The following is a 24,334-nucleotide window of genomic DNA, read 5'->3' on the forward strand; positions in this document are numbered from 1 at the left end:
GTTTGTTTTTAGACATGGCCAGATTAGCCATCCAATGGATGGAGATAAAGAACTGAAGTTTAAGAGATGTGGGCTAGGGATACAGAAATAAGAATGTCTACCCAAAGATAATAGCTGAATCTAGGAGAATGACATCTCTGGGGTCAAGGGTGTAGTATGGGAAGAAGGCTTAGAACTGAGCCTTGGTCAGTCCATATTTAGAGGCAAGCAGACAAGGAATCACCAGGGAAGTAACAAGAAAGACAGACCTAAAGAGTAAAAATAGAACCAAAATAATGAGTGTCACAAAACAAAGGAAGATTTTAAGGATGAAGTGGGAAATAATGTCAAACACAACAGAAATGTCAAGGAGAATGACAAAAGAACCCTTGGACTTTGGAATTACAGCACGACCAGTGCCTTTAGAAACAGCAGTATCAAAGTATTTTTTAAAGAAACATGTCTGATTACACTGTATGCACTCCATACAACATATTCAGGAGTTTAACAGTAACAAAAGGGAAGGACAACAGATCAATGACAGCCTAAGAGCACTCTTTATAGACCTTGGGTAGAAAATGCATACAAAAAAGATGGAAACCAGATTATACGGAGTGGCTTAATGGTAAGGAATTACCTGAAGTGAATGGAAAATGAACTGTTTATAATTTGGTAGAAATGAAAGAAACAAAAGGACAGTAAGATTAGCAGAGAATGGCCTGCGTGTTTTTTTACCTTGAGAAGGGAAATGAAAGCATTTGTGGCTGGAGGTGAAGGGAAGCATGAAAAAGGAGAGAAAAAAGAGGGGATAAATGAGGGAAGAACAAGGTGACTGTACAAAAGCTAAAGTTCATGGATCTGAGGTCTGAGCACAAGTGCAAAGAGACAAAAGAGTGGAAGAAAGAGTGGATGAATATATGCAAAAATCCTGCGGTGGCAAGTAAGAAAGATGAAGGAGATCCTGCCAAAAGCTCCTGATCCTCTTGACAAAAGAAAGAACAACTGGGAGGTGGGCAGATGGGAATACCTGCTGCTGCTTGAGATATCTTGGGATTCTGTTAGTCACTGATATTCTTTTCCATCCTATGGGCATACCTAATCTTCATGAGCACTCATATGTTAAACTATTCTTTGTTCAAGAGGCATCATAGTTTGAATTTTAAAAAAAAATTTTTCTTTACTTTCATTTCAAAACTTAGAAGTCACATAATCTAACAGAAATAGTAGTATACAGGCAGTAATTTTTATGTTTCCCATCAATGTAGCCTAACTGAGCAATAAGTCTATCGGTGAAAAGGGAGTAAACAATCCAATATTTGTAATTTATTAACTCATAACATCACTAAAATTCCTTTGGTAAATTATTCTTCCTTAAACTCTAAATAGGACACTAGTGTCATTTCTTGCTAAAAAGCATGAAGTCTAGACAAAATAGAAGCCTCATCTTTATTTCAAGTCATCTATTTCTCTTTTCGTGCGTGTTGGACAGTTTAAGGAAAGCAAACCTGTGATTTCATCAGGATAAGGAACTTGTGGTGTGAAAATTTTCTGCAACAATGCAGATCTTCAGCTCCTGTATAACTCCTTGGTAACTTAAAGAATTGTTTGGGGGAACTGAAAGGGAACTGAAATACTGGTTTGCTCATGATCATACTATGTCTTAGAGTCAGGACCTGAATCCAGGTCCTTTTAAATCTATGCCTGGTACTCTAGTTACTGCAAGCCTCTTTTCCTTAGGAATGTCAAAATTCAAAAGTAGTATTACTTTTTATTCATCATTTAGCGAACAACATTAAATAATTTTCACTACACATCACTATGCTGCTTTCAGCTCACCTTATATTTTAATTAAAACAACCAAACAAGAAAAATAAAAATGAGTAACAATTTATTAAGGACATCAGTGAGGCTAAGAGTTGTATTTACATTTCATAACTATAATAGCAGAAGCTTTTTTTTTTCTTTTAAAAAATCTTGGTAAATACTTTCTATTCTGTTTAAATAACATAAAGATATAATGGCTAAATGATAAGCATGAAAAAAAAATTCACAACCACTTCCTCTACAGACATTTCCCATCATTACAATGTTTGAGTCATATGTGAATTCATCTGAGCAAAAGCTGCCAGTTTCCTTCTTTCTAGCAGAAACTCTTCTGTTAAACTCTCATTCTACCTCAAATGACATACTTGCTCCTTGAAAAAAAGATTGCTGAAAGGAATGAATGACTGTATAAAAGCTAGTTACTATAGACACAAGTCATTTTAAAGTTACTGTTAAGATAATGAATGCCATACATCAACATTTAAATTCTTTAATTTTTAGAGTGAATGAATTAAGACAAAAATGCATGCCAAATTAAACACTTTGGGAAAATGCAGATGACTCTTTCAGGAAAGAGTTATAATTAGGCAGAGTTCAGGTAACACAACCTAAATTGCAACCCACCCCCCAACTCTATCAAAGGGTAAAAAGGATCACTTCCTAATTTCCCAAACGCTCTCACAGCAACAATCCAAATCAGTGCGCTGGAAAAGCCTTGTGATATAAATTGTGGGAAGCACCTTGGATCTGGAGGACTTGGGGTTAACAAAATACAAGCTTTCTGAGGGCAGGGTCTGTTGTTTCATTTTTATCTATTTGCACAGCATCTGGCAAGCGCTGCTGAACTGAATCTTGTTCAAGTCACCTTCTTCATGTGTTACATGAAAATGAGGATCCTTTCCAGTGCTAAATACATGCCATTGCAGCTCTTTATTTTTCTTTAGTGGATATTAAATTAAAATACTGGTATTAGAATTTGAAATGTCTTGGTAAAAACTGAATTTTGCCATAAATGGTCTCAGTTGTATTGCTAGACAACAGGTTTTGTAAGAAGAGAACTTTAAGTACAAGAAGTACAACCCAAAAAGAGTGTTTTTCTTCCTCTGAAGATTATTTTGGATTATCCACAAAGACTGAGGGGAATAAGAGCCACAAATAAAAAGGAAAAGAAAAGCCCTATGTTTCACCTCCAGGGTTGCACTTAACTTTTATATCCATCTTATGATAATGATCAGGACTTGATCCACCTCCTTAACAACAGGGATCTATGAGTCTGCACAATTTTTGCTGTTCATCCTTCAAAGATATTGGCTATTAGACACTTCTTTCTCTTTTAAAACCTCCTATGGCAACCTTTCCCATTCCCCACAGCAGGAGACCTTGTCCCCTAATACACTGAGAAAAATAAAAGATTACCTATATTGGTTCCTCTAGTCTACATCTTAAAAACCCTTCTAATCCCCCATTCTCTCCTCCCTCTCTTGTGTTCCTTCTCTTTACAAAAGGGAATTCCCCTACTTGTATCTGGACCATATTCCTTTCCATCTCCTCCAGGAGTCTTGTCCCTCTAATCAGATCACAGTTCCTCCTAATCTTTAGGTTTTCCCCATCTAGTGGTTCCTTCCCAGAAGCTACAAATGGGACAGGTTGCCTTAAAACAAACTTTCGCTTATTCATCCCAGGACCTTAAGCCATTATATATATTCTATTCACAGTCAAAATTTTATTAAAGATATGCATATTCATTGACTCAATCTGATATCTGACCTCACCGATCAACTGGAACTGTTCTCTTCAAGGTCACCAATGATGTCTTCAGCACTAAATTCAATACCCTTTCCTCAGTTTTCCCTCCTTGTTGACTATTCTGCAGCATTTAATACTGTTTTACTTCTCTAAATACTCCTACCTCCCTGATGTTCCCTAACATTGCTTTATGTTGGATCTCTCCTCCTACCTGTTCAATCAAATCTTTTCATCTCCTTTGCTGCACCAAGAAATGGAATGGAAAAACATTTATTAAGTGCTTACTATGTGTGCTAAGAACTATGTTAAGTACAGGGGATGCAAACAGAAAACCCAAACACTGCTCTCAAGAAGCGTGCACTGTAATTGGGGATACGACACATAAAGGAGAGGCTCGTGTTCATATGCAGTTTTGGACAGACAGGAAGGACAGATAGTGCTTAGGCAGGCAAGGTAGCAGAGTAGTTGAAAAGGCCCAGAGAACGTTGGGGAGTCACAGCAGAGCAGATGGGGCCCCCACTACGAGTGTGGTGGTTTCAAGGGTTACATTGGAGTGGTGCTCTAGGATAGGTACAGCAGAAGGTAGGAACTGGGCAACAGCCAACTAATGTTTACTAGGGAAGGTATGAGTCCGTAATGCTTCTCAATGGAAGCAGGTGTTGCTGGTCTATCTTCCTGCTGTCAGTTGGCAGTCTGGTGTCAAGGAGACTGAGTTATCTGGCTTTCTGCTGTGATGCTCTATAGGTGTGGCTGGTCCTTGCTGTGGGTCCAGCAGATGGCAGATTGGGGGCAGGGGAAAGTCATCATCTATGTCATGCCACTAATTCTGCCTCCTTCTACTCGCAAGTCTTTGGCCTGGACACTTTTCTGTCTCTGTGTCCTTTTTTCAGTGATCTCATCAGGGCCCATGGGTTCAACTATCACCTTAATGTATATGACTACTAGATATTAACCTTTCACTTGAGTTCTACTACAGATTAACAACTGGCTAAGGGGTAGCTCCAACGAGATGTCTTTTTTTTGGCGGGTGGAAGGGGCGCGCTAGGGGGAGATAAGCTCCCATTGAGTTCCCCAATACTAATGCAACTATTCGATAGCACTGCCTCTTTTACGTCCCATAAGCATTTATACTTCAGCATATCTAAGAAAGAACTCATTAAATCCCATCCTCCAAATTTCCCCTGCACTGGTGGAGAGAACCACTCTTTCTCCCACTCACGTTTACAACCTTAAACTTATTCTCAACACTTCCCTTTCCCTTATACTCCAAAACAATCATTTACATTATATTATCAATCCTACAACCACAGTGGAGTTTGCAGTATAACAGGCCTCCTTTTTTTCCTATTATCGGGCTACCACTTTAGTCCAGGCCCTCATCAATGTTAGCCTACACTACTAAATAGCTTCCAAAGTTACTAATGATCTCTTAACTGACAAATATAATGGCCTTTTCTCAGCCCTCATCTTTCTTGACTTCTCTGCAACCTTTAACACTGTCACTCATCCTCTTTTCCTTGATGTTCTCTTCTCGCTAGCTTTTCATGACATTACTATCTCCTGATTATCCTACCTATTTGGCTGCCTTTTTTCAGTCTCCTTTACTGGATCTTCAGCCAGGTCATGAATATTAACCTTAGGTGTCCCACTGAGCTCTCTCACGGGACTCTCTCTCCTCTTTCTAATATAGATAGATAGATAGATAGATAGATAGATAGATAGATAGATAGATAGATAGATAGATAGATAGATAGATAGATAGATATAGATATATATACACGTATGTGTGTGTGTGTGTATATCTTTTCAGCATTCACTTTTATAAGCTTTTGAGTTCCACTCCTCTCTCCCCAAGATGGCAGGCAATCTGATATAGGTTCTACATGTACAATCATATTAAATATATTTCCACATTAGTCATATTGTAAATGAAGAATCAGAACAAAAGGGAAAAACTACAAGAAAGGAGGGAGGGAGAGGAGAGGGAGAGGGAGAGGGAGAGGGAGAGGGAGAGGAGAGGAGAGAATATGCTTCCATCTGCATGCAGATTCCATGGTTCTTTCTCTGAATGTGGATGACATTTTTCGATAATGAGTCTTTTAGAATTGTCTTAGATCACTGTATCACTGAAAAGAGCTAAGTCTGTTAAAGTTGGTCATTGCACAATGTTGCTGTTATTGTGTACAATGTTCTCCTGGTTTTGCTCACTTCACTCAGCTTCATTCTGTCCCCTTTCTGTATTATTTCATTTGGTGATCTCCTTAACTCTCAGGGATTCCAATATCAACTCTGCTGATTATTCTCAAATCCACTTATCTTGCCCTGACTTCTCCACTGACCTCCCATCACGCAATTCCAGCTGCCTATTAGTTATCTCAAGCTGGATGTCCAGTAGACACCTAAAGCTCAACAGGTCCAAAACAAACTTACTATCTTTTCCCTTAAACTACCCCACATCCTAACTTCTCTATTACTGCTGAAGGCAACACCACCTTCCAGGTCGTCAGGCTCAGAACCTGGCTGTCATCATTAACATTATTTCTCAAACCCTACCTCCAAGGCTCATACCCAATCTGTTCCCAAGGCCTATTGGTTATACATTCATAACATCTCTCAAACACAGTCCCTTCTCTCCTCTGATCCTGCATACATCACTCTGGTGTATACCCTCATCACCTCACGCTTGGACTACTGCAAAGGCCTGCTGGTGGTCTGCCTGCCTCAAGTCTATCCCCACTCTAATCCATCTACCACTTAGATGCCAGAGATGTTCTTAGAGAACAGGCCTAACCCAAGTTATCCCACAGTCATTCCCTCTGACCTCTAGAATCAAATCTAATACCTATGTTTGTCATTCACAGCCTAGTCCTCCATTATCTTTTCCAATCTTACTCCTTCCATGTACTCATGGACCCAATAATCATTCAATGGGTGATTTTACTGATGTAAGGAACTTCTGGGTAGGGAAACTGCCAGCAATGCAGGTTGGCATGTTCTCTGCACCCTACAGTCTGAAATAGTTATGGAGACTACTGAAAGGTTCAGTGACCTGTCCAGGGTCACATACCCAGTAGGACAGAGACAGGACTTGACCCTGGGTCTTCCTGACTCTGATTCCCGCTCCCTATCCATTATACCCCAATGCTTCTCATACATGTATAGCACAATAAAAGTTACTTTTAAATTTCAATTTATTCAGTAATACTTACTGATTTATTTATATTGCATTCCTTTCTGATACATTATCACGGTGAAGAGGTAAATGGGTTCTTAAAAGTTATGCCAATGTAGCACAACCTCGAGTAGATGCTACCAAGGTGAAAAGTTTCAAATAATTACCTACAGTTGTATCAATTCTCTCAGGAGAACTAAGCTAATGGTCATTGAGACTAATGACCAGATTGGCCACAGAATGTTGAAGTTTTTAGCCACAACAGATATCATCTAAATATTACCAGAGGGGCAAGAGAGTACTTCACAAACAATGAAATCACAGATCCTTGACAATACTGAGTGACTACAGATTAAAGAACGTTTTCAATGATGCAGACTTGTAAATGTCTTCTTTGCATCTAAGTTAATTTCTCACATTACCATTCTAAAATTAATTAAAGAATGTCAGAGTAAAATAGCTCCACAAATGAAAAAGATGAAGTCTGTAAGATGGATTCAGAAAAACAAACATACGCCAACATTGATGGATTTCATACCTACAGTTAGTTCCCTTCTGTTATGAAGAATTTAGATTTTTCTTCCAAAACAGAACTGGGTCTTCCAGGGCCAAACTTATCACTATAACATCAATATATGTTTTCCTTTGAATAAAATTAATGAGTAAGAAAATATAGCTGTTAAACAATCAAGTAAAATAACTTGCTTTCTTCAGCTTTTAGAAGAGTGAATTCTGGTTATCTAGAGTGGTAGGACAGAAATGCCTGGTATGCTTAGATTCTGTCATCTGGGAATAATCCTACATCAATGAATATCACCAGAAACCTATGATGCTACTAGCTGAAATTGAATACTATTTTTAACCTTATTTTTAGGAGGGAAAAGTGTAGCTATTCTTCTCAATACAAAATGATATTCTTTCAATACTTTGATACATTTCTTAAGGGTAACTCCCTTGGACAATTCACAACAAAGGCATCAGTTATTTTGTTTAGTAAGTAAGGCATGTGAATACCCTTAGAAGCTTGTCTGGATGTAATGAAGATCTTTATATGATTAATGACAAAACTTAGACTTAGTAAACAACTCACTGCCATTGAACAATAATAGCAGACATTTACTAAGAGTCTACTAAAAGCATGGCATTTAATAAGTTTCAAAGATAAGCACAGTGTGGTCTTTGACTTTAAGGTAGTTAAAATCTAGTAAGAGACATGACACATCTAATAATCATAATAAAAAATAAATTGTGAAAGGCACATAAGAAAGGTAGACAGAAAGTACTATGGTAGTTTAGATGAGAAACAGAACACGTTCACTGGTATGTTAGGTAGAAGGGAGAATGGAAGGTTTCTTAATGAGCGGGACAGAACTTGAATGTGTGAGACTGCAATAACCAGAGCTTTTGAATACTGTTGTTGTAACTTCAGGGACTGGCCCTGGCTCTCTTCCGTTTGTATATTAATATACTGATTCATTCATTCAACAAGCATTTAAGAAGTGCTTACTATGAGCTATGCAACTGGCATATAAAGACAAAAGGACTAGGCCCTTGCCTATAAGAACATTAAATTCTACTAGGGAAAAATAACATGTACACAGATAAGTACATGCAAAATCTATATGAACAAAGGACAAAGTAATTTTGTCAGAGGAGACATTAGCAACTGACCTATGTAGAACGTGGGACTTGAGCTAAGGAGGTGGAAATGAGGGACTCCAGGCATAGGGTCTGGTACAGCCTGTGCCAAGCCAGAGACAGAAAACAGGAGATGTTGGGTACAAAGAATACCAAGGCCATCCTGGCTGGAAGGTGGAATACTTTAAAGAAAGTAACATATGATATACCTTAAGTGCTAAACAGAGGCATTTTTATTTTATTGGAAAGGCAAAAGAGTGTTTCTTGAGGAAGGGGAGTAAACATGGTACGATGAGTACTGAAGAATATCAAATGAGTAGTAGTGCAGATTACAAATTACGAGACTGGAGGGCAGGAAGATTAATTAACAAAGTATTAAGATAGTATAGGCCTGAACTAGGGTGATGTCCATGTCAGCAGATAAATGAAGGGACAGATGCAGAAGCACTGTGGATGTAGCACAGATGAGACCTAACAATTGAGGACACAAGGCAGGTGCAGGAAAAGGGTCAACAACGGTGAAGACAACTAAAAAATTATAAATCTGGATGACTGGAGGGGTAGCGGCGCTCTCTTCAGAAATAAGAAAGTGAGGAAGAGGTGGAGGTTTGAGAGACAAATTAGTTCTGCTTTGGACATTTTCAAACTGAGCAGCTTGTAGGACATTCAGCTGGAAATATCAAATAATGTGAGGCTGGAGCTTAGGAAAGAAAACAGATCAATCAATAAGCGTTTATTAAGCACCTACTATGAGCCAGGCACTGTGCTAAGTGCTAGGGATACAAAAAAAAGGCAAAAGACAGTGCCTTTTTAAAAAGATAGAACTCAACAAGGTCACAGTCTAATTGGGGAAATAACACACAAACAATTATGCACAAACAATCTAAATTACAGTATAAATTAGAAATAATCAATAGAGGGATTGGAAAGGCTTCCTGAAGAAGTGGGATTTTAGCTGGGACTTGAAGGATGCCAGAGAAGCCAGGTGGCAGAGATGGAGAGGGAGAGCATTCCCAGGCATGGAGAAGAACTGGTGAAAATGCCTGCACCAGGAGATGGTACGTCTTATTCAGACAATAGAAATAAGGCCAGTGTCACTAGACTGGAGTCCACAGGAGAGTCGAGTATAAAGCACTGGAAAAGCAGGAGGGATAGTTTTGTTATCAAGGGCTTTGAAGGCCAAATGAAGGATTTTCTATTTAATCTTGGAGGTGATAGAAAGTCACCAGAATATGAACAGGGGTTTGACATGGTCTGACATAAGCTTTAGGAAAATCATTTAGGTGGCTAAGTAGAAGGATGTACTGAAATGTCAGGTCTGTGTGGTAGACTCATCACAGCTATTACAATAATCCTGACATAAGGAGATGAGGGCCTACACTAGGGGAGTGGCTATATCAGAAGAGAAAAAGGGGCATATTGTGTTTAAAAAGTAAAATCAACAGACCTTGGCAACAGATTGGCTACAGGGGGTAAGAAACAGTGAGGAATCCAGGATTACACCTAGCATCAGAGCCTAAATAGGACAGTGGTGCACAGGCCGGTAATAGGGAAATTTGGAAGGGGAAGGAGTTTGGAGGGACAGATGGGCTAAGTTTTAGACAGGTTAGGTTTAAGATGTCTCCTGGACATCCACATTGATATCCAGGTAGCAGAAGACCAGCTGAGAGGTTAGAGCTAGATAAGTAGACTTGAGAATCAAATCTGGATACATTAATCTAGAAGTCATCTTCAAAGAGGTGTGGGGACATGGTGGCAAAATGCTAAACCTATGGTAACTGATGAGAATGCAGAAGAGTGCCCAAGACAGACCCTTGAGAAAATGTTCAGAAAGGGGAATGGCAAGTGGAATGAATGACTGAAATACAAGGGCAGAGGGAAAAAAACGCACAGTTGAAAGAGCACTGGTTCTAGAGTCGGAGTACCTGGGCTCAAATCATATCTGACAGCTCAGCTAGAAATCAGGCTAGCTGGCCTTCCAAGGGCCCTTCTAGCTCGATCTGTGATCAATGAAAGGTCAAGAAAGCACCAGGAAGGCTGAAGAGCTTTTTCAACTGAGTGATAAGGCCGGGCATCAGACTGCAAAGGATTGGGAAATGAGGGAGAGGCAATGGAGCCAAGATGCATTAGAGATGGCTTTCTGTAAAAAGGAAAAAAAAGGCTGATGAGAAGAGAAATGTAGGATGATAGCATGAAAGAATGGTGGAGTAAAATGCAGTTTTTGTTTGTTTGTTTGAAGATGTATGGGACTTGATCACATTCATAGCCAGCAGGGAAGGAGCCAAAAGATAAAGAGATTAACAGAGATAAAAATGTTCCATAATATAAACAGTCAAAGGATATGAACAAACGATTCTGACAAGAAAAAGCTTTAACTATCAGAAAGTATTAAATATTAAATTATTAGAAACCTTGCAAAAAGCCGCTCCAAATGCGTAATAACAAAAGAAAATTAAAACAGCTCTGCAGTTCAGTCTTACCTAGGGCAAAAGCAACAAGACTGACAACATGACAAAAGACATCACCAATGACGCTGGAGCTGCCCAAAGACAGGCTGGACAACCCACTGTCACGGCAGCTATCCATTCTTTCATTCTGGAAAGCACCTTGAAGTTACGCTAACCAAAGTGACTAAAATGACTACATCCTTTGATTAAGAAATTCCAAAGCTAGGCACATACCGTAAGCAGGTCAAAAGCAAAAGAAAGGTCTTGTATTTTATTTACATCAGTCAGCATATATTTATTACATACCTGTTATGTACCAGGCACAATGCTAATCGGCAGCTAGGTTGCGCAGTGGACAAAGTGACAGACCTGAAGTCAGGAAGACATATTTCTAAGTTGAAATCTGGCCTCACACACTTACTAGCTGTGTGACCTTGGGCAAATCATTTAAACCCTGCTTGCCTCAGTTTCCTCACCTGTAAAATGAGCTGGAGAAGGAAATGGCAAACCACTTCAGTACCATTACCAAGAAAACTTCAAACGGTGTCATGAAGAATCGGACGTGACTGAGTAACAACAGCAGTACTATACTAAGCGCTGGAAATAATCCTCCCCCCCCAAAAAAGAAGAGTTTCCCTCAAGAAAATAGGTATCCAGTAGAAGGATACAGTGACAAAATGCACAGTGCAGTTGTGCAGGTGGATGGAAAATGAACAGATGGCTGATCTAGGTACTTTCCTTAAATGGAGGTTCTGAAGGAAGCTTCTATCTCTACCTGCTAAATCAGAGAGAGGACGCTCTCCCCTCCACCCCACCTCCCCACCTCACCCCCCCACCCCCGGGGATAGAGTGTACCAAAGAGGCATGAGTTTCAAAGTTGAAGAGATCTTTCAAGTAGGATCAGGTTACTAGGGCATTATGCAACACATTATTTATTACAGATGGAAAGAAATGAAAACAAAGTACTATTCATTGATTCAGGAATAGTTAAACAAATGAAATACAGTAATGTAATGGAGTATTACTGCACCAGAAGAAACAATGACCATAAAGAAATTCAGAGAAGTAGACAAAGACTTATATGAACAGATACAAAGTAAAGTAATCAGAATTCAACAATAAACATTTTAAGTACATTTGAAATGGAAACAAAACCTGAACACTACATAATTATAATGATCAACCCTAGCTCCAGAAACAATACAAAAATACGCTGTCCTCCATTCCTGGTAAAAGTAGGGGACCCTGGATATGGTAAACAGTGTTTATTGTGAGACTTAGCTGATATGTTGTTTGGTTTTTACTGAATTGGTTTTTACCTCTTTCTTATTTTTTGTTTATTACTAGAGATGGCTCACTGGATATGCAAAGTGGGAAATTATATTCAAAAGTGATGACGTTAAAAAAGGAGAGAGAGAGAGAGAGAGAGAGAGAGAGAGAGAGAGAAGAGAGAGAGAGAGAGAGAGAGAGAGAGAGAGAGAAAGTTCATTGCGAAGACAGTTATTGGCTGGAGTGAACAGGCAATAGGATCCAGTCAAAAGTGAAGGGGCTGACTTTAGCAAGGAAAAAGACCTCCTCTCCATCATCAGTTAATGATAGAAGAGTCTGAGATGTTGAAGGAGAGGAGGCATTCATGGCAAATGGCCTCAATCTCCAACTAAATAATGAGACTTGGCCTTCTACTGATAGAGGAGACTTTTATATATGGTCAGTAGGTTCCACAATAAAGTGCTGTATTAGTAAAGTACTATAAAAACAGAAGTGTTTTCATCTTCCAGTCTGATGCAACCTGCCTCTAATTTTCCAAGATAAATGAATAATGACACATACATATATAAATAAAATTTATTTTTAGTTTTCAACAATCACTTCCACACCCTTTTGAGTTTTAAATTTTTCTCCAACTCCCTCCCCTCTCACCTCCCCAAGACAGCATTCAATCTGATATAGGCTCTTATTAAACATATTTTCATATCAGTCATGTTCTAAGGAAGAATTAGAACCAGTAGGAGGAACCACAAGAAAAAGGAAACAAAACAGAAGGAAAAAAAAGCAAATAGCATGCTTTGATCTGCATTCTAACTCCATAGTTCTTTCTCTGAATGTGCACAGCATTTTTCATCATGAGACTTGTGGAGATCCTTGCATTCCTGAGAAGGGCTAAGTCTATCAAAGTTAGTCATCACACAACATGGCTGTTACTGTGTACAATGTTCTCCTGGTTCTGATCACTTCACTCAGCATCAGTCTATAGAAGCCTTTCCAGGTTTTTCTGAAGTCGGCCTGCTCATCATTTCTTATAGCATAATAGTATTCCATTACATTCGTATACCACAGCTTGTTCAGCCATTCCCCATTTAATGGGCATCCCCTAAATTTCCAATTCTTTGCCACCACAAAAAAAGCTACTATAAATATTTTTATAAATGTGGGTCCTTTTCCCATCTTTATGATCTCTTTGGGATACAGTCCTAGAAGTGTTATTGATGGGTCAAAGAGTATGCATATTTTTATAGTCCTTTGGGCATAGTTCCAAATTGCTCTCCAAAATGGTTGGATCAGTTCACAACTCCACCAACAATTTTCCCACATCTTCTCCAACATTTATCATTTACCTGTTTTATCATGTTGGCCAATCTGATAGGTGTGATGTAGTACCTCAGAGTTGTTTTGATTTGCATTTCTCTAATCGACAGTGATTTAGAGCATTTTTTATATGACTATAGATGGCTTTAATTTCTTCATCTGAAAACTGCTTGTTCATATCCTTTGACCATTTATCAATTGGGGAACGACTTGTATTCTTATAAATTTGACTTAGTTCTCTATATATTTTAGAAATGAGGTCCTTATCAGACACTGGTTGTAAAAATTCTTTCCCAGTTTTCTGCTTCCCTCCTAATCTTGGTTGCATTGGTTTTGTCTGTACAAAAACTTTTCACTTTAATATAATCAAAATTATCCATTTTGCATTTCATAATGTTCTCTATCTCCTGTTTGGTCATAAATTATTCTGAACTATTCCTTGCTGTCCCACTTTGCTTATAGTATCGGCCTTTATATCTAAATCATGAACCCATTTTGACTTTATTTTGGTATATGGTGTAAGATTTTGGTCTAGTTTCTGCCATAGTCTTTTCCAGTTTCCCCAGCAGTTTGATGACATTTATACAATATAAGTTTACTCAGGGATTGATGAAAATCTGTTTATATGGGGAAAGGCTTCTATAATTCAAAGTATCCAAATGACAGATGAACTCCAAATGCAAATGACTAACTAGATAGATGTCTACGTATACACAGGAACACATATAGACATAATCTCTTTTTTAATTTCAGATTTTTGGTCTACAAAAAGAAGTGGCTGGACGAGATAAAATTAAAATTCAGTATTGAGTACGTGGGAGGGAACCTGTGATTTCATGAGTGTAGGAGACAACAGAGTGAGGAAACCCCGTCTATCCTTGCTGGTCAACATGTTCTCTGCAACCTAATAGTCTTGAAAAGCTTCCTGGAGCCTCGCGTTGTGTTAAGTTACTTGCCAGATCATATTACTAATGTGTCAGAAGCTGGAAGTGAACCTATACTCTGTTTCTTTCCACCCTCTCAGGGGTATGCTGGGTAAACATATAACCACTGCCTCTCCGGGGGGAAAGGTACTGCATGATATATTTTAAAGTTTAATCTGTGTCATTAACATTTTCACCATCACTTTAAGTCTTGGCAATCAAACCCTAATATGTAGCATTTGCAGTTTTCCAAGTAAATGTTCACACTGAGAATTTAACTGATTCTCCCAGACTATCCAAGACAGCTGGAGCACACCCACTGCCCCTCAAAAACACGTATACATAGATACAACCTACAATTCTGCCCAGACACCTCAAGAACAGGAGGAAGAGAAGAACAAAAATTAAGTGGGATACAAAAAAGGTTGCAGAGGCCTACAACAGAAAGGAAGGGGTCAGGAAAACCAGCTAGGGCCACTCCTTTGAGATTCCCTTACTTAAAGGAGGGATGTTCCTGATACCCCCACTGGGATATTTGGCTATTATACTGATAAAAAGGCTGGGATTGGGGACTGGGAGAGAAGTATGGTTTGGGAAGGAGGGCAAAAAGAGTTATAGGGAATATAAGAAAAAAGATAAAATAAATACACAAAATAAACTCTTACCCTTGACCTCTCTTGACACTGTTGACCACCTTCTCTTATGAGATAATCTCTCTTCTCTAGATTTTCTTGACATTGCTCTCTCGATTCTCCTCCTACCTGTCTGATGACTGCTTCCTCTGATGGCTCATTAGCCTCATCACACCCCCAAGAGATGTCCCTCCAGGTGCTGTCCTGGGCCCTCTTCTTGCCCATTCTACACAAGATCGTTTTTCAGTTATCATTTCTGTGCAGATCTGTAATTAAATCCTACCCCAATCTCTCTCCTAAATTCTAGTCTCACATCATTAACTAACTACCTTTTGGATATCTCAAAATGTATATGCCATAGGAATTTCAAACTCAACATGTTCACAACAGAACTTATTATCTTTGATACCACTTTCTTCTTTCAAACACCTATGTTACTTTAAAGGAACGATTATCCTTCCCAAGTTCACAACCTTGGTGTTCTCGACTCCTCATTCTCATTCACCCCACAGATCCATTCCACAGATCACACTCCAATACATCCTCCACACAGATACAAGTGATTTCCCTAAAGTGTAGGTCAAATCATGTCACCCCCTGCTCAATAAACTCCACTGGCCCTTCTCACCCAGCGTCAAATAAATAGAAGTCCTGTTTGGCATTTAAAGCTGTTTATAACCGGACTCATCCTATCTTTCCAATCTTCTTATACCATCCACACAATCTAGGATACAGACACACTAACCTACTTCACGCTCCTCACATATGACACTCCATCTGCTGTCTCTCTAACTCTTTACTGGCTCTCCCCCATGTCTGGAATCTTCTCCCTCTTCCTTTTTACCTCATGACATTTCTGGCTTCTTTTATGTCTCAACTGAAATGCCACTTTCTGTAGGAGGCCTCCTTGGTCCACCCCCAGTACTTCAGTCTTCCTTTCTACGATGACTCTTCACCTACCTGTAACTCTTGTTTTCATGTTATCTTTCCCATCTTTTTTTGTAAGCTCCCTGAAAGCAGGTACTGTTTCTGGGTTTTTGCCTTTTTTGTAATCAGCTAAGCACAGTGCTAGCCACATAGAAAACAATTAATAAATGTTGGATGTTTGATATTTAAAAAAAGAAAAAGAATAAAGTGAAACCTCAAAGAGAAGCCAAAATATGCTAAACAAATATAATATTAGGAAAATGAATCAGTGCAAAAGAAAAAATTCTAATTACTCCTTGGGGATCATGGAACAACAGCAAGAAATTTTTAAATGGTTCAAAAGAGAATGGTGTTAAAATAAATTAGAAATGAGTTAAGGTTAGAAATACAAGCTCTCAGTGCAGAATATAAAACTACTATTATCAGAGTAAAAGAAAATGAATCTATAATAGAAAAATCTTTCCAAAGAGTAATAATAAAAGATTTTAGAAAATGGCAGTCAAAATAGTAAGAGCTAAAGACAGGATTATGTTATCATTAGAATGGAGGCTGATCAAGGACAGAGAATGGGACTGAGCCATAGATCTGGAAGACGGCAATTTCTAAGACAAAGTACTACAACTTTCTGATATTACTTCTCTCATGAATTAATATTTGTGAAACTGAGATAAAGTAAGAGAGGACGAGGTAAGACTTACAAAGACACTAACATACATCAAAACCCAATAGAAATCAAGAGTTTAAACCCGTTAAGTCAAAAGCACCAGTCCTATACTCACGAGGGATACAAAGATGACAAAGAAGGAACATGGAAGGATATAAATTATGAATAAGAAAATGAAATTCAGAATGGACTGGAAAAGAAGAAAAATAACGAGCAGAACAAAGTAAAGGAAAACTACAATAAAAGAAAGGTTTGGTTTTTTTTAAGTGTGGAAAGAGTTGAAGGAAGCTCCTTACTTAACTAGATGGAGATCAAGAAGTGATAAAATACGGGCAGAATAGATAAAATTCCAAAATAAAGAGAACTGAACAACATAAGTAAATTCAAAGAACTTGGGATAAGGCAGAAGAATGTGTGTGGGAGAGAAGTAGAGAGTCTATTGGAATGAACAATGCTGTATAAGCAAAAGTAATCTCAGAGACAAAAGAGGAAGAGAATACAGCAAGGTAATACGAAAGAAATAAATGCAGGAAAAGAAAAGTCTCTAATTTTAACTATGACATAATTAGTTCAATAAAATGACAGAACAGATAAGAAAGCAAAACCCAATATGCTATTCACACACAAAAAAATCTAAAAATTAGACATATTCTGATGAAAATGAAAAGCTTAAAAAAAATAGGAGGCAACAATATGGGGGGGGGAGACAAGTAAATCTTTTTTGTTTTGTTTGTTTGTTTGTTTGTTTTTAAGCAACTGGGGTTAAGTGACTTGCCCAGGGTCACACAGCTAGTAAGTGTCAAGTGTTTGGTCTGAGGCCACATTTGAACTGTCAGGTCCTCCTGATTTCAGGTCTGGTGCTCTATCCACTGCGCCACCTAGCTGCCTCCACAAATAAATCTTAAAGGCGGGAATTGCAATCATGCTATCAGAAAAAAGAAAAACCAAAAGTTTACAAAATCCAGAAAAATAGACAAGTCATATTAGACAAGGAACCAATATCAGCTGCAAAAATACATTCCCCAAATAGCATATAAATTCTACATTTTCCTCAAAATTAATTGTCAATTCTTTTCCATACCATAACCTCTACTCTTCTCCTCCTCCACCTCCAACACTAGTAAGTATCTACCTTTCACACTGCACTGCGCTAGACCAATTATACTGCAATAATAATCAAGGAATTCTAAGCTAGAGAGGATATCCAAAAGTCACCTAATTGAGGCCCTACTTGCCACGAAAATTTCTATGCCAACAATCCAAAGATTTTTTATTATATTATTAAAGATCTACAAGAGTAGAGATACCAGGGAGGACTCTTCTAATCACAAATTTCAGGATTTAATAAATTTTTCTCCCAACAATTTTGCTGTATTTCCATAATGGCACTAATACTAGGAGAAATAACAGATTTATGTACAGCTCTAACGTTGAAAAATACTCTGTAGCCATGATCTCATTTGAGCTGCACGTGACCCCTGTGAGTTAAGTACTATAGCTACTATTATCTTCATTTGACAGGTGAGAAAACTTTTTTTGTGTGCTACTAAACAAAGCACAAAAAGTTTAAGTGATTTGCAGATCACCACAGAGTTAAATATCCAAGCAGGATCTGAAAGCACATCTTTGTGATTCCTGTGTTCCTATGCTCTAAGGCCCTCAAAGGAGGTCTTCCCTGCAGACTTCATGGCTTTGCAAACAAAGAGATCTATCCTTCAGGGTCTCTTTCCATATCAAAGCTCATTTGAAATTTTATTTGTAAAGTCATCCTTAACGATCCTGCTGCTGAATAAAACACCAAAAACTTTATCATGAGACCAAGTTAAAAGAAAACAGGTGTGTCTACGCTGTCGTGCACACCTATGTCTTTAAATGCAGCTACTACACAATACACAGTCCTGTTTTTGTTTTTTTATATGGAAGTAATCTACACTACATAGTGAGCATAATCAAAAGACAATAAATTAGATTCAATGCACAGCAAAGAATTCTGGCTGCCAAATGTTCAGATGCATATTCCAGTTTGAGATTTTGCTAAAGAACAGCTTTGACTTTAAAATGGTAAAATTACAAGTCACATGGAATAACGTCACTAGAAAAATGAATACTCTAGGGTGAGGTATTCTTTGCATGTGTACATATCTTTTTTTTTTAAACAACTGGTTATTATATAAAATTTTTAAGTCTAAACATAAAAATAAATAGTATGGTTATTTTTTCCCCAACAAGAAAGATTTTAAAGGACCAGTCATACATATTTCATAACATAAAACAAATCATTTAAATGCAATTTAAAAGATGACTGACAAAATCTTTTAAATCATGGTTTTCTTGAGTTCAAAGGGCAGCTAGCTAGGTAGGCAAAGTGGATAGAGTACTGGGCTTGGAATCAAGAAGACTCATGTTCAAAAGTTCAAATCTGGCCTCAACACACTCATTAGCTGTGGGACTCTGGGCAAGTCACTTTAACCCTGTCTGTCTCAGTTTCTTAATCTGTAAAACTGGAGAAGGAAATGACAAACCACTCCAGTACCTTTGCCAAGAAAACCCCAAATGAGGTCAATGAAGAGTCAGAAGACACAAATGAAATAACTCAACAACAACAAAATACTTTACCTATATGACATTGTATGAAGTCATTTAATCTGTAAAATCCAGATGACCTTCAAGGTCCCTGAGCTAAATCTATGATCTACAGTGAAGAGGAAACAAAGTTCATGTTCTTATGTTCTAAGAAAAAAAAAAGATGTAAAATAATGAGATTTTCACTTGTTAAAAGAAAGCACTGTAGTTCTACACCATGGCCTAAAGCTTCCTTTTTCATTAATAAATTGTGTAGCTAAAGGAAGCACTGCTCTCTGAATGTCATTTTCATTCTGATTTGGAAGAGGAAAGGCAGGTAGCAGAGGATAGAAGGGGAAAATTCCTTTAGTTCCATAAAACGGACTAAAAGAACCACCAGAACTGGAAATGCATAAGGGAATAATGAGGGAAGCAGACACATTTTGTGATCATGCAGAACGAGCCAGGTAAATAGGAGAGAGTTGTGCAAATTAGGCAAAATATGAGAGTAACTTGGGATTTAGTTAAAAATTTGAACTGACAGAATAAAAGAAGGTAACTGGAAAAAGGAGCAAGGTAGAGGTAAAGAAAATTCTTTTAAAGATACAATATAAGAAATAAACATCTGTTCATACGAAGAGGAAAAAATAGAAGCCTGTTTAAAAAAGAAAATGAAAAAATAGATTCGTAGGATTTCCTATATTTAGAAAAGGAAGATAATGGTTTATTTAATTCTTCAGGCAAAGAATAACTGAAGAAAACATATTTTACCTTTTCAGATTCACCATTGCCCAGGGAATCCCAGTAGGTGTGTTAAAGGCAGGAAGGAGTTTCCCTGCCAACTGCACTGCTTTGTTCTTGAATACCTGAGACAAAAATATGAATAGTCATAAATTACACCATCAATCAGTAACTATTAACTGAATATTCAGAGCGCATATGACACTGAACTTGAGGGCACAGGAAAAAGATGAGACTCTTTTACATTGCTGGAAACGTGGACATCAGGGATTATGCTGGTGATTAGGGAAACTACTAATGTTGATGAAGAAAGTCACCGAGAAGAGTTAAATATGGAAATTCAATTTATAGGAAGAAAGGAGATGGCCTGGTATTAGTGGTATGTGTATAATTTGGTGGCAAAAACTTAAAAGGAAAACAAAGGTTCTTTGTAAACAACTTTATGCTAGCTTCTTCCTTACAAAGCTAGTCCAACTCTGACGTTAAAGTAGTAAAAAGAAATGGAATATTGAAGACATGCACTAATGAACTTAGATTCATGTAGAGTCATTTATTCTACCCATTTCTTGCCACCAAAGCTCAACCAATTTCATGCAAAGGAGATAGGAAGGTAACTCCTGTTCTAAGGATGCCTGGTAAGAATACTAAATTAAATATGAAAAATCCCATTATCATTTTCTCATTGACAAAGAAATGAACTGGGTGAACCATATCCAGGTTTTGGCCATGGTATATAGACTGAAAAAAATATAGGAAGGTAACTCCTGTTCTAAGGATGCCTGGTAAGAATACTAAATTAAATATGAAAAATCCCATTATGATTTTCTCATTGACAAAGAAATGAACTGGGTGAACCATATCCAGGTTTTGGCCACGGTATATAGACTGAAAAAAATATTGTCACTAATCTAGCTTTGCTTCAAAATCAAAACCAATGCTTCTGAACCTCTGCCCCTGAGAAACCTTGTGATGTCTATGGTATGAACAGGATCTCCATGAGAACATGTCAATGTTAACTCTATTTTCCCTTCTAAAGTACTAAATATAAAGTTATATATCTATTAAATGAGGTGGAAAGAGAGGGAAGAGGGCACAGGGGAGAAGAAAAGAGGACCAGGAGGAAGAAGTCTGGCCTGCTGACAAAGGTATGTGGACCTACACGGGGAAGTACTGATGGAGGAGAGAAGAGGAAGAAGGCCAAGAGAAAGCACCTAGAACTAGGGATTCTGGTGAACAGAAGGCATGTGATGAGTTATAAAGAGGTCAGCTCTGGAGACAAAAGTACAGTGTTGAGGAGTCCAGAGGTTCCTCAATACAGGAAGAGTATGTTAGTGACGGAACTGAAGGGGTGGAGAAGGGGAAAGGAGAGAAGGGAAAGGACTTTTCTTCAGTAGCATCTCTCCTTAGGAGTCACCTTTAACGCCACCATTTCCAGTTTACATTGGCTTTACAGAGGAGAGAATGGCTTTTTTTTCACAGTGTGGGACCTGCCTAACCTCACTTTCCTCCCTCTTCCGTCACTTCATACTGCTCCCCTGCTTACCTGCCCAGGACTGACTGACACAAAGGAAAAAACATGGCAAGAAAATGAAGAATGGGTCCATCAGCCACCTCCACCTCCTCCTGCTCCTTTCTCATCTCCCAATCATACTTTCCCAAAGCAATCATATATGAATTAGCATCTTTCTCCTACATATACAAAGCAACACTCTAGAACACTGGCTAAATTATAAAAGGATTTCCTTCTCAAATTAGCTTGTTAGAATGGCCTCTCTTCCTCCATAACCTCTAGGTAACTTGGTCCATACCCTAGTTTCTAAACAAATAAAAACAAATCTAACAAGGTTGAGTTTGGGGTTTGGGTTTTTTTTTTTTGAGTTTTATTCTTTTATCTAGACATTCTCCTACCCAACTCAAGATTTCTATTTCAAGAACAAAGCAAAAAAGGTTTGGAAAATACCATGTTCATCCTATTCCCAATTATTATTATTGTTGTTTTTTGTCCTTCATTTTGGAAGAGAGCCAATGACATCATGAGTGATGTCCTGACTCATGGGTGAATTGGATTTAAGTGAGGCAGAGCCGCACAAAGTTGTCAGCCTCAATCTCTCTTCCTAAGTCACTGAATTCCAGTGGCAGAACAAAAGTCAAGATGACTGGCAAGGGCCTAAAATGCACATCCCATTGCCACTACAATCCTTACATGGTGATTATAAATTTTCATTATAGCCAATTATCCCTGGCAAACAGTGATGAACTAAATAGATTGCTTGGGAAAGGATTAGTATATCAGGAAGATTTTAGAGACTGGTATAAAGGTGAAACAAGAACACTGTTATTATATAAAAAAAACCAAGACGTTTAGAAGACAAATATAAAAATGGACAAGAAAAAGATGACTCACATCACTGCTCTGCTACGGAAAGTGAGAGACTAGATAAAGACTAAGCCCCTTTTCAGTGCTGGGATGCTACAGTCCTGTGTTTACAGCTTTCGTGTAAAGGTTATCAGAATGGTAAGCCATGTTTAAATCAAGTTATATAGGGGACACTATTTTTAAGTCTGCAAATTCCTATTTCTTAGAAGAGGCTTATGTAGCAAATATAGGAAGCACAGAAAAAATGAGGATGGAAATCTCAATTAAATATTTCTCATTTGCTCCGATTTTTGGGACAGAAAAGTCACTTTCAAATTAATTCAAGGCTCTGTATAAATATTTGTATTTTGTTAGGCAAACTGAATGATGTTTTATATACAGAAATCAGTGTGACTCATGATGCTAACATGAAAAAAGGGCCAGATTCTTAACAAAAATCTAATGGGGACATGCTGAGTAGACTACTAGGTACTCATAGCAATATACTCACAATTTTCTTACTTGGGATCATAGGATCATAGACCTACAGCTGGAAAAGATCTTAGAAACCATCTAGTTCAACCCCTTCATTTTGCAGATGACAAAACTGAGGCCCAATGAGGTGATTTAAACAAGGTCACACAGGTAATAAGGAACAGAGCCAGGATTCAAACTAGGGCCAGGGACTCCAAGAGCAAGAATTTAGAAATGATATACAAATTCAATATGCTAGATGTAGATATTTAAAATAATCAGCCAAACTCTGACAACAAGTTACCCCTCAGATGTATTTTAACTAGCTCCTACTGTGGGGGGTGTGTGTGTGTGTGTGTGTGTGTGTGTGTGTGTGTGTACTCACACATGGGGTGAGGAAGGGAGGACACAACTAGACTGTGAGCAGGGTCTGTGATCTCAGCAGTGTTCACAGACAGGGACTTCCTCTACCAATGCAGATGAGCACATTCCTTTGTTACTCTCCTTCATGATTGTGTTTTAGGCAAATTGGTTTTTATGCTGTTTCCAAAGTGGCATTTCTCTCAAAACTGGATAGTAAACAGTCAGTACCCAGTTAGCAGCTAGTATTTATTAAATGCCTATTATGTGTCAGGAACTGTGATAGGCACTGGGGACACAGAGAAAGACAAAAGACATTCCCTGCTCTCAAGGAACTCACAGTCTAAAAGCAGAAACAAGATACCAACAATTATATACAAACAAGCTAAATTGGGAATAGTCTCAAACTGGAAAAGGTTTCTTATAGAAAGGGAGACCTGAAGAAAGCCAGAAAACTGAGAAGGTAAAGATGAAAGAGAAAGTTCTAATCATGAGGAAAAGCCAATGTAAAGGCTCAGAGTCAGTAGATGGTATATCTTGTTGAGGGACGTAAGAAAACTGGAAAAGTAGGAGCCAGGTTACAGAGGGAGTTAAAGACAAAAAGAAGATTTTACATTTGATGCCAAAGGCAATAGAGAGCAAGTGAAGTTTATTTAATAGGATGGTGACATGGTCAGACTTGCACGTCAATTTGACAGAGGGTAGAAGATGGACTGGAGTGGGGAAAGACGAAGCAGGGAATCTAGACAAACTGTTGCAACAGTCCAGGTGTGAGGTAATAGAGGCCTGCATCATGGCAATGCCACCGTCAGAGGAGAAAGGGGGAAATATATAAGTGACATTATGAAGGTAGAATCAACAGGACCTGACAATTGACTAGATATGGTGTGTTAAGAGTGAAAAGCTGTGGATGAAACCCAAGTTGAAAGACTGGATGACTGGGAAAATGGTGATACTCTTCATAGTAATAGTGGAAGACAGGAAGAAGGGAGAGCTTGGGATGAAAGGTAATGAGTTGAGTTTTAGACACGCCAAGCTTAAGATAGCATACAGGACATCTACTTCAAAATGTCCACTAGACAATCTGAGATCCAGCGCTGGAAGGTATGAGAGGTTAGAGCTGGACAAATAAATCCAAGTAGTACAAGTTTTGCTCTTCATAGCTGACGTGGTGAAAATAAAATTCTGAGAGATTAAGAGATATGATGACAGCCACACAGCTGCCCAGTCCCATACTCCTTCTAGAAAACCAATGCTTCCTTTCTCCCCATCAGTATTTACAGATTCTGGCACTATGCTACTT

At 38.2% G+C, this 24,334-nt stretch overlaps 1 protein-coding gene across 1 annotated transcript in view; it reads right to left on the reverse strand.

Annotated features, from left to right (window-relative positions):
• The window catches only part of MAN1A2 (mannosidase alpha class 1A member 2), a 229,954-nt gene that overhangs the window by 61,951 nt on the left and 143,669 nt on the right, over positions 1-24,334 (reverse strand). Inside the window, exon 6 of the mRNA XM_021002903.2 lies at positions 19,872-19,966. Coding sequence (XP_020858562.1) covers positions 19,872-19,966 — 95 coding nt within the window. The remainder of the gene's footprint in view (positions 1-19,871; positions 19,967-24,334) is intronic.

This window comes from Phascolarctos cinereus, unplaced genomic scaffold (assembly GCF_003287225.1).
Source record: "Phascolarctos cinereus isolate Bilbo 61053 unplaced genomic scaffold, phaCin_HiC Scaffold_5;HRSCAF=322, whole genome shotgun sequence".
In the NCBI taxonomy this organism is placed as follows: Eukaryota; Metazoa; Chordata; class Mammalia; order Diprotodontia; family Phascolarctidae; genus Phascolarctos; species Phascolarctos cinereus.